General features: G+C 38.3%; 1 protein-coding gene across 1 annotated transcript in view; it reads right to left on the bottom strand.

Annotated features, from left to right (window-relative positions):
• Positions 1-12,256, bottom strand: part of ltk (leukocyte receptor tyrosine kinase) — a 63,330-nt gene that overhangs the window by 28,102 nt on the left and 22,972 nt on the right. Inside the window, exons 2-6 of the mRNA XM_067613779.1 lie at positions 7,247-7,345; positions 5,611-5,766; positions 5,105-5,333; positions 2,256-2,395; positions 651-788 (exon numbers count right to left, since the gene is read on the bottom strand). Coding sequence (XP_067469880.1) covers positions 651-788; positions 2,256-2,395; positions 5,105-5,333; positions 5,611-5,766; positions 7,247-7,345 — 762 coding nt within the window. The remainder of the gene's footprint in view (positions 1-650; positions 789-2,255; positions 2,396-5,104; positions 5,334-5,610; positions 5,767-7,246; positions 7,346-12,256) is intronic.

The raw sequence follows: 12,256 nt of genomic DNA, 5'->3' as shown, positions 1-12,256 counted from the left end.
TTTTTTTTCAAATCTGGGATTTCAAAACATGAATAAATCCATGAGGATAATAAATTGTTGAATATCTCATATTTGGACATCTTAAAGGCATGATTTCAAGAGAAAACTGTCAGAAAATGGAGGATAATTATTTCCAGCTAATGAGACACTAGCTGATAGGAACACTTGGATTGAATTGTCCATGGACTGAAGAATGGCCATATAATAGTTACTTTCTGCATTTTAGATATAATGTGTGAGCAACGGAGGCCCTTGGCTGGTTGAATAATCTGGTACCTCGGGTCAACGGATTAAAAATTTATCATGGATTTAAACTTTAACAGCTAATGCAAATGGATTACAGCCTGCAAGTAGCCCCACATTCTGCCTTAGGACTGCTGCACTGCTGGTCTCACTTAACTCTCTACCCACAAACACCAAAACTAAAGCACTAACACATTCAAACCTAATTGTTTTTTCATATTGTTCTCCCACTCCCGCTCTCAGAAATCTAACAGTGCAGATCATTGTAGAAGGGGAAACCTCTAAAGGCAACTGCAGAAGTGCATTTTTAAGTTATTACTTATCAAAATTCACAATCTTGATTTCACTCAAAGCAGCAGCCTTTACTGCATTTAGTTATTTTTTTAAAAGAAAAGGCAAAACCTCACCACAGATGAAGCCCTCGTCCTCTCCTAAAGGACAGTCAGTGTGGAAATTGCACACTTGGCTCTGGTCGATGCAGCCTCCTGAGTTTTCACAGTGGAAAGATTCCCCACAATCCACATCCAGCTCGATGTCCTGGTGTTCTGAATCCCAGCAATCACACAGCAGTCATTATACAACGCAGTAATCACACATCCTTTATATCATAGAGAACCAACTCTAACCCACTGAAATACATATTTCCATATTTAGAAGTCATTTAAGCATGTCTCTTTAAAAGAATAGCTATACATTTTTGGAAATATGCTTATTTGTTTCTTGGCAGAGAGTAAGATGAGCAGATCAATACCACTCTCATCTCTGAACAGTAAATATGAAGTTATAACCAGCAGGTAGTTAGCTTAGCTAAAAACTGAAAACTGGGGGAAACAGCTAGCTTGATTCTGTCCAAAGGTAACAAAATCCACCTCCCAGCACCTTTAAAGCTCACTAATGAACACAATTCATTTGTTTAACCCAAACAAAAACCAAGCTGTAAAGATGACAATTCACCTAACTGGTTGCTGGCCTTATATCTGACGAAAAAATATGAGAGTGGTATTGATTTTCTCATCTAACTTTTCACCAGAGAGCGGATAGGTGTATTTCACAGATTGTAAAACTATTGCTTCACACAAGTTAAGCCAACCAACTTGCCAAACAGGTAAGACAATTGTACCTGTTGTAGCAAATCAACTGTAAATAATTTTGTGTGTGATCTGAGTGATTATCTTGACACCAGATCTGATCTCTTAACAATGTCTTATACAGTACTGTGCGCTGATATTCATTCAAAATAATTCATGGGTCACAACTCCAACAATACTTGTAGTATTAGAGGATAATTCCAGTTTATTTCAACCTGGTGTATTTTCCATAAATGTGGCTCTATGTTTCATGCTAACTTGCACAAAACAACATATATCAGGACAAGATGCGCCACACTCCTAAAGCTTTCCAAATAAACACGATTTTTCATGAATCATTTCAAATACTTTTCTCTGAGCCTGAATGAAAATCCGGGGCAACTTCCATATTGGCTTTTTTATGTGTGTGAGGCCCTGAGTAGCCTGCATTTAGCGTAACTTTATGCTGGAGTAGACGAGATAAAATGCTTCATGCCTGCAAGTTTCTGAATTGCAAGAACAAAAAGACGGCACTGTGCGGTACTCATGGACTACCGCTGGACAATGGATGCTTACATGTTGTAATCCCTCACTATCTGTTGTTGCCAGACTTTAAGATGCATTTCGGCTTGTGGCTTTCATCAGGATCAACCTGGGCTTTAATTATGGTGGCATTGTAAAGCTGTGCAAATATTGAGCATAACAACAAAGCCCCTACTGCCAGTAATCACCTTTACATCAAACTGTGGAAATCTTAATAATGAACTTATCTGCTTTCTAAACCAGATGTTCTAAAACGTGTACTACTGTGAACCAGCAGGTTTTAACTGCACAGCTGGTTCCTTCTGTTTGGTCAAAGATGCTTAACTGAAGAAACAACCTTTGAAGTGTTTAGTTTGGACAGAAATCTGTAAATCATAGCTGCAGAGGACAAAATGAACTGACCTGATTCACAGTCTATGAGCTCCAGAGAGTCGAGAGCCACAGTGGCTCCGTCTTCACCCACACAGGAAGTGTAGAGTAGAGTCACCTGAAAGGGCTCGTCCACCCGGCCAATCACAGTCTCCAGAACTTCCCACTCAGCCCTGCATCAACCAATCACAAAAAAGTATCTTTTCAAGTCATCTGTAGGAATTCTTACCTTTCTTCATTTTTAAACATGTATCTTTAATAGTGATTTTGGCTTGTATGGATACATTTAAAGTTACTCTATTAAAAGGGGTGAGTAAACATCCATGTACCAGCAATTAGTGAGAGAATTTTATAAAATCCTGCACAGGCAGATGTACCAGCAGCATCCTTTTGCTGTCACTAGGCAACCACAATCACCTGCTGTCAATCACTGAGCTAACATGGTTAATAACATTAGCTAATGTCATTAGCAAACTGAAAAACAAAAAGGTTACCGTGGATGTCAGTTGCAGCTCTCCAAACCTGATGTAGTTTTTTTTATGATATTATTGCTGAAAATGGCTTCAGAAACAGAAACAACCAATATTTTCTACATTTTCCATTTTTATAACACATCTTAGAGAATAAAAAGTGTGCCTCTGCTTGTATCTGTTTGGACATTTAAGACGAGTCACAGTGATTTAGGGCAGACTCAGCTTTATTTTTAATTATTTACAAGTTTCCTTAAAATCCTTTTAAATTAAATACACAAAAACGTCTCTTGAAGCAAAAGTTTGCAAAATTTGAAGTGGAAAAACTGTAGCATAGAGCTTACAATAGTGACATGTAATAAAGAGAAATGAAAATATTTGAACTAAAAACATAATAAATAGTGATTATAGCTGAATTTTGTTTTTTTCAGTCATGACAGGCTGACATTGTAAATGAGGTAATTTTGTGATGATTATTGGAAATAAAGGTACACCCACTGTTGTGTTTTATTAGGATAAAATAAATCCACATCCAGACTGACCTCATAAGACATAAGACATTTTAAGTGTATCATAATAGTTTGTTCATCATGAGAAAAAAAGCAAAAAATACTCACTCCACAGCTTACTACTGAACACATAAACATCTCCGACATATGTGATGATTCTCACACTTAGTCATTGCTTTACTTTAAATATTTATTCCTGGTGTTGTGTAATCACACTGAATACATTCACTTTGCTAAATATCATTTTTGCTGCTGCAATAACCAAATTTCCCTGTGGGCATCACCGTTTCATCTCATATCATATCAACTACTCAGCTCATAGTTCTGATGACGTTGCATGTAATTAAGAACTCTGCCTTCTTCATGTGAATAAACTCATAGCTCATCAGTAAACCCAGAGTGAACTGAGGCAGTTTACAACCAGCGTCGTGATATGTTAGGCTCAATGAAACCAGGTATAATGGTTACCTTGAGAATTTTTCTTTATTGTAAACAAAGACTTTGTTTAAACATGCATCACTTCTCGCCAAAATGCCTCCTGAAGGCCTAGCAAACATGTTGAGTACATTTACTACCTCATAAAACATTTCCAAAGGCTTTTTGGCTTGTTTTGAAACCTGTATTGTTTATATGAGTTTGCAATCTTCATCTTTACCTCTTTTATATTTCTCTAGAGTGCCAGCAGTATTAAAAAAAAAAAAAAAAAAAACCTCCACAGGGTGCCTTTAATACGTCTGTCACCTTATGATGTTATTGTTTGGTTCCCACGTAACACTTTAGAATTTTCCTGCCACAACTTGTGCAAAGCAGAACACATGCAGTATCTCCGCTTGTGCAACAGTGTGATTACAGTGACCATCACAGAATAAAGATGAGCCTTTTTTGTACCAGTATGTCACCCTGAATTCCCAGTGCAAGCTTCATTAAGCTTTACTTAATGAAGCTGAGAAGTGGAGCCCATTTCTAAAAATACACCCATGTTATTCCTGTAAGTCGCCACTTCAGACATACAGTAGAGTGGGTGAGTAATGTCTCACTATAAGGCGCATACAGTAAAATGAAGATAATGCACATAATCTAGGGGCCATTATTTGGGCCATTAAGCCTTTGTTTTGCAAGAAAATGGTTAGATTAGGACAGCTGCTGGCTTCTGAGAACAGTCAGTACAGGTGAAACGTCACAGCACAACACACATAGCACTCCAGTAAGAGCTGCTTCACATCTTATGGGAACTGTGCTTTAAATGGAGAATACATCCACAAGTTAGATCTACAGGTTAGTAAGGGATGAACAGTGGGCTGAATAAATGAAACCACTGTCTGTGTACGTCGCATAATGGAATTGCTTAGTCCATTACCGCACAGACACTAACAAAGCCAATGTACAAACTTATTGCATATGCCCACCCATCCCTCTTCTGTCCTTACCAATTATATATAAATTCATTTCCAGAGTCTACATCTAGAGACAAGAATGCTTTTAGCTGGTCTAAAGATGGCTGTGCTTCAGCATTAGATCAATAGGAAATACCTGTCCACATTTCCCAAACAATACTCAGGGGACTGTTGTCCCCATATGGTCACAATTCTGCAGTTCTGTCCCATGTGGCAGGTAAGAAAAATGTTCTTCATATAACTTTAGTACCACAGAAGTAAAATGTATTAGTCTCTGTGCCCTTGCTCTGCCTGAAAGCCTGTGTCACCTTTCATTGCACTGAATCTAAGCTCCCTTTTATTCATTTTACAGGCTGTACCTCAACTTGACAAGCACTTCAATCAGCGAAGATGCAGGGTTTTGCTTTTTGACAATAATTAAATGGGCATGTTGGGCATAAAGAATGCAGTAGGCACCATATTTAATATATAATTATTCTGCACAAACAGCAGTGAGTGTGTTTGCTGACCTGTGGTCATCTCGTCTCCTGTGGTTGAGGTCCACAGACTTTACAGCTGAACCCAAGAGAACTGGTTTGATCAGGAGTGTGAGGTTCCCCGCAGCTGGAACAGTCTCATAAAGAGCCAAATGCAAAATGCAGTGCCGGTCACTTCCTGACAAGACCGGGCTGGTCAAGTGGTACTCACATCTCCCAGAAGCCTCAGCGGCAGGGGAGGAACTTAAGAGAAGGAAGTGCCCTAGGGTAATGAAACAGAGTAGAAATTTCATGCTTGACAGTTTTATAGCAGCCCCATAACACTGTCACCCCCATTATTCATTTGATAAATGGTTCAACATTAGGAAATATTTCAGACTTTGCATTAGAACATATCAACTACAAATTCAGAAAAGCTTTATGTAAATTCTCCCAACAGAAGTCTACAAGTTCTCTCCGAAAAATGTTTTACAAATGAAAAAAGCATGTATCCTGAAGCACTCATTTAGTTGAACCTCAGTGAGTCCCTGTATTGTTACCGTCAGAGCTTCCCACTGAGTGGTCGGTCACAGGCATCATCCCAGCCTGTGCGCCTGTGTTTTCTGGTTGCTGTGGAGACACCACTGACCAGTCACTTTGGTGGCTGTGATTTGATAAAGTCCAGAAGCAAACAGACTCAAAATCACAGGAGGTAACTGTAAGACATAAAGAAAAGACTGTTATTCAAAGATATGGACACTTTAAAAAAAAAAAAAGCTGGGATAAAACACATAAAGAAATCACTATGATTGATGGAAATGTCATTTTTGTCTTGTTTACACAAAACATGAATGCTTGGAGCAGAAAGAATGGATAAAGTATACCTATGAAACTTACCTGACTTACAGCTGCCAAAGCAATGTTTATACACTCTTTACTTTCATAAATTGCCAAATTCCACATAGTATTTGCCAGCTGTTAGCTATAAAAATAGGATTTTAAAACAGGATAAATATTGAATTTTCAAAACCAAGTCATCAAAAAAACTTTGGAGAGAACAAACAGCATCCATGACTCCCCAAAAAACGAGGCAAAACTGATTTCGAAGATGATGTTTTTAGTTTGTTTTCTTTGGGTCACGAGAAATATATCTTATGATTTCAACATCACAAGCTGTTTTTCTGAGATAACAAAACATTCAGAAAAAAGTAAATACACGAGGCCGTCCACCAGTCCTGCAAAACCCTCTAACTGTATTATTTTGACAACAAACAAAAGTTTAGAAATTTTCAACTTTTTGGATCCAGAAGTGTGATACATGTGCCAGTGTTTTTTTTCATGTGAGTGTAGTAGTCCACACTAATAATGCTTAAATATTCTGTATGATAATGCTAAATAATGTTTTAAAAAGTCCTGGACTCACTAGGGACTTCCAAGTCCTTGGTCCATGGCCTAAATTTCGTCTAAATTTAATTGAAATGTAACAGCCAAACAGGCAGACTCTTTGTTCATTTTGAGTGATTGTGTGTCTGTCTGTGTTGAACACAATGATGAACAGGATGAGAAAGAAGGAGGCGTGCGAGACATCATGTGATGGCTGGAGAGGAAACTGCCACTACGACTAATATGGCAAACAGCCATACGAATCCCTCTGGGGGATAAAAGGACAGAAATATGAGGCGCATTATTAAATCATTATTTCTTTTGAAACCCACTTTCATTTCTGTCTGTCATAAATCAACTAAAAATAAGCTTCCTTTGATCATAAATGACCCAAAAATGTGGCGGCTTTTCTTTTTCACTGCCAAATAGTTTCACTGGTGTCAGCATGCTGCTTGTGTGCTGCTTTGTTCTTTCAATTCCCCAATCTAACAACCCAGTGTTGTTACACCTCGAGCCAAACTTGTACCTGAAATTCATATTGAGCAGTTTTCCATTCCTGAAAGGTCAAGTTTCTCGTGGTGGATGATTAGCCACATAGTCGTAGTTGACCTTTAAACAGATTTCAAGTTTTTATGTGCTGTGTATGTGCACTACACACTATCACAGTTTCCCCTTTTAATTGTGTTTTCCAACCAAGCCAATCAGATCAAGCTGCGTACGTTGATGCAGGTAAACATTACCAGTGAAGATAATGATGATCATGGTAATACATATTATGTCTTTGTGTGTGTGCAGCACATCAGTAACTCTTACTTTGGCTGTCATCATCTGAGTCCAAGTGATGAGGAAACAGCTGATCTGAGAAGTTTTCCTCCAGAAATCTGTCCAGAAGAGCATGGCAGGTACTGCTAACTGAGGAGAGACAAACATAGAGAGAGAAAGAGACAGAGATTTCACTTTTTGCTCATGAAGGGAGGTCATATTTACGATATTAAAGCTGTTGCACAATGCATTTCATGTTCCAAGGTGTTTAAGTTGTAATTGCAACTACACTGGCCTGACAGCAGAAGTAAACAATGACACCAACTGCAGATCATGGAGAATTTGCCAATCCAAACTGAGAGAATGAAAAGACATGTCCAAAGAGGTTAGGTGAAATCCAAGCTCTAAATTGCCTGCTGGCATGATTGTGAGTGTGACTGTCAGTGTAAACATGTCACCCCTGTGATAGACCGGCAGCCTGTCCAGGATTTACTCTGCCTCTTACCTAATGTGAGCTGGTATGAGCTCTAGGACCCACGACCCTGCAAATGGATAAAGTGGGTACAGATAATGGCTGGAATAGAGACAGGTTGAAATAAAAGTTTCATGACTACTTAGTTACATCAAGGTTTTGGATTGGGAAGAGGACATGTGACAATTAAAACGCTATTTTATGTTGTTGTTATTTTTTTTTCTAGTAAATGATCATTGAACATTAAAACATCACACATGCATTTTCAAGGGATTTAATTGCCTATTTTCTCTTATAACATATAATATGGTTTAACAGTTCAAAATAGTTTTAAAATGAAATGAACAATAAAATTAAAATAAAATTTAAATTTAATCAGTTTTGTTGTGGGTAAACCTTTAAAAGAACAAAGTGGGGTTCTGGCACAACTTAACCTACTCGATCTGTACATGGAAATGGGAGGAAGCTACAGCAATGTTTTTACACACCAATATGTTTACTTACAGCATTTCTTGAATACATGAAACTGGATTTATTAGGCTTAATTGTCAACAAACAGAATCCTTCAAACCACCAATTACTAGTGTTATTTTAAAATACTCAACACGATGGAAATCCCTGCAACATGTTTACCTCATGGCACTTTATGACCAGCCTCCCAGTGCATTAGATGAGGCAATATGGAGGCAATTTACCAGCGCCGTAGTGTGGATCATTTGATGCCCTTCCTGCTAGGAGCTGCTAAGAGTTTCTTATTATTCTAAATCCTACAAATCAAGATTTGCTTTGGCGGTTTAGAAATGCACTGTTATGTAAGATAATCAACCTTATTATTGAAAATAATAGCACATGGGTTAATAGCAGGGCAATATGGAGGCTCAATGGTTCGACATCCAAAAACATGCTGGTCAGAATAATATTGTCTGCAAGGGCATCATTTCCACTTGGGGTGAGGGGTGAGGGGTGGACATGTCCCCCACACTTTTAAAAATTATTTTTTTTACTTCCATTTTTACTGGTTCAGTTTGATTTACTCACTAAAATCTGTCTAAACAGTGTCGTCCTACTGTCCAGCTGTCATCATACAGATGACAGAAGCACTAAGTTGATAAAAATTCCTGATTAGGTCTCCTTCAGTTATCATCATGCACTCATAGCAATAAGATTTATGAGCAGCACAAGTACTTTGCGGACATTGCGCAGGGTTTTGCCTCTAAGGGTAAAGGCTAACCCTCTAATTGGTCTGGGCCAAGTGCAGCCCTCCAGGAAGATCTGTAACAAAACAAAAACTAGTGACTAAGTCTATAGTGACTGAGTAAAAAAAATACTAACATCATGCTAACATGCTTACATGCTGTTTTTAGCAGGTGTAACGTTCACCATGATCACCATCTTAGTTTGGCGTGTTATCATGCTAACATCTGCTAATTAGTACTAAACACAAGGTGCAGCTGAGGATGATAAGAATGTAACAAATTTTGCAGGTATTTCGTCATAAACCAAAGTATTGGAAAAATGGAAATTTTGACATGATGATGTTGTTAAATGAGAAGTCAGTGGATCACTAAAGTTAATTTAAATAATCCTGATGGTTGCATGAAGGTCATGTCATGTCATGACAAACTATCCAATAGTTTTCGAGACATTTCACACAAAACCTTATGATGGTGCACCTGGAAAACATCTGGAGATCAACCAAATCAGAGGGATTCATCCTCTGGGGAATGTCTGTTCAAAACTCACAACAGTTCATCCTGTACCAAAGTGGTAGGCCAACCAACAAACTGACATTGCCATCCCTTTAGTCATCTGCTAGTATGGCTAAACAACAACAAGTTGGCCCCTCCTTTTTAGGAAAATCCTGCACCTTTAAGTATTAATTCAGTGAAACATGTGCATTACTAATACAACAATTTAAATAGCATTATAATTCTTTTGTTAAACTACCATTATTATGGAAACCATGACAAACAATTTAATCATAATGTGTTATTGGCTAGATTGATACGAATGTGTTACAATGCATGTTTTGCTCAGTTTTTTTTTGAAGAACCCAAGTCTCCATGACTAAATCCAAACCTACAACCTTGGTTGGTCTTTCTCCATTAAACCATTGATAGACTGGTATACTGTCTAATGTGCACCCTGCCTGAGTCGCCTCAGTCCCCATAACTGTGAATAGAAAGTGTTATTGATATTTGATGGATGTATGAACTGCTGAGTTGATCCAGAAATAGGGTTATTGCAGACTGACCAAACACTCATCAGCCAACAAACATGGTCTTGTTTTTGAGAGAAACGTCACTGGACATGGCTGCGGACTAACACGCTGAAGGAGGATGACTAGGAGGGAGCGGACTTTACACGTGACATGACATTCAACACATTAACTAGCATGACCAGTAGACAATGAGGGAGATGATCATATCTGAGTGGGTCATCGCAACTTAACCCCTGTAATGGCCTCCCAACAGTGACATTATTGTGCTTCGATGCCTGTAAGGAAAGGTCACACAGGTCAAGCAGGACAAATCGAATTATTGTAAAGACAGTTTATTAAAAGCAGTTAGGGGGGTCATGCAGTTGAATGGCAGCTTAGCTATTCATTGGTAATTATGGAATAAAAGGAGCTATGGATAGATTCCTGAGTACGGAAACCGGAACAATTTATAGTCCAAAATGAGGGGGGATTCAGACCAAAGAAAAAACATTTTAACAGACTGTTATTAACATAAAATATCAAACATTTCTTTGGGAATCTCCCTTAAATTCAAATCAACTTCCTTCCAAAGTCTCCCACTTGTTCCCTTTTTGCCTATTACAGTTTGGATAGAGAATTAAAAAGAAAACAAGATGACACTCTCTTTCATGAAACAGATGGAATAAGCCAGCAGAGTAGCTTTGATGGTGATCCAGATCTCTGGCTGTGCTACTGTACCACGGGCTTTGTAACAGAGACTTTTTAATGCTGTCAGTTCTATAGAAAGCAAAAGCTGACTTTGAGTACTTTGTTAGGAGAAAGGCTGTATAAAGAGTCAAGGTGAGTCATGTTGTAGAAACTCAAAACATTTTTTTGGACTGAAAATGGTTGCTGGTTGTAGTTCAATTTAGTTCAAGGCCCTGTAATAAAAGTTGGAACAGTGCAGCAAGATGCTCAGTGGTTGCAAAATAGCCAGGGCCACTTTGCCACTGATAGACCTGGCCACCAGCAATATGTCTCCTCTCCTCACCATCTTCCAGCTATCTTCCATCTCATCTTTCATTTTCCCCTCACAGAATTTTAGTTCACGCCACAGTGAAATGTGTGAGAATAGAGAACATCTGGGCTTGTTTTTGTAGCTTTTTGGCAAATTTTTGTGTGAATACTGGCTGGTTGTCATGTCAAATAATACTGAAAGCTAGGCCATATGTAAAATAAAATAAAAAAAACAAACTAAAACAAACAAAACAAAACAAAAGCATTTTTGCAAGTGTTTCAGCACTTTATAATAATCACATCCTCTCTTCTTGCACCCATGAAAGACATCTGACAGCCATGCTAGCAACTCTGTGAAGCTGTACTTAGACACAGCAGTGTTTTGAGCTACTTGCTAATATGCTCACAATGACAGTGTTAAAATGCTGAAGTTTAGCATAATGTTCACCATCTTTGTTCGACATGTTACCATGCTAACACTTGGTAAGTAGCAAAAATAAAGTACAGCTTGTGGCTGGTGGGAATTAGTTGTTTATCCTTTTGGAAATTTTTCCTTTTCATTTTTAGTCTTGCAGGTATCCATGAAAAAATCTTTTTTTTTTAACCTGATGATGGCTCTAGAGGAAAAATCAGGGGGTCACCAAAGGTATTATAGTTCATCTTGTGGGGAAATGTGTGAACAAATCCTGAATGTGTGAACCAAATGTAATGGCAATCAATCTCATTGAGATGTTTGACTCAAATCCACAAAAGTCAACCTCATGGTGGCACTAGAGTAAAAGTCAGGGGGTTACTAATGTCAGTAGGATTAACCCTCTGGTGACCAAGAATGTACAAAATTTCATGCCAATCTATCCTATCTTTTGAGATATTTCAGTCTGGATCAAAGTGGTGGACAGACAGACACCATGGCCATTCAGAGTCATGCCACTGGCGTAAAAAGACAACTGAGATTATTGTATCATTAACATGCATTGAAATTCATGCATATTTCCTTTACAACAGGGGTGCAGCTCATCATCTTGGCGATATTTCAATGTGGCTTTTGCACCTCACAAAAGTGTAGAAATGAGTCATGTTGCAAAAAGAAATAAAACATTTTTAACAAATTTGTAAGTGCAGTAGGAGGTCTAAAAGGTCCAGAATCCATCCCTGTGTACACTGAGTCATCATCTGAGAGTCAAACTTCATCTCTCTCTCCACCTACTTAACCAAGTCCTGATCCCCTTGAATCACTCATTCCCTCCCAGGTGTATCCCTGATTCCCACCACAGAGGCACAATCACAGCTGAACTGACTATAGAGAGATCAACAATCTAAAACATCCACTGACAACTTCACTGCATCAAGTATGGAGACAGATGGAGGCTTAGATGTGGATTCATTGACAAGG

Source organism: Thunnus thynnus, chromosome 16, assembly GCF_963924715.1.
Source record: "Thunnus thynnus chromosome 16, fThuThy2.1, whole genome shotgun sequence".
Taxonomy (NCBI): domain Eukaryota; kingdom Metazoa; phylum Chordata; class Actinopteri; order Scombriformes; family Scombridae; genus Thunnus; species Thunnus thynnus.
This window is presented reverse-complemented; position numbering and strand designations above follow the sequence as displayed.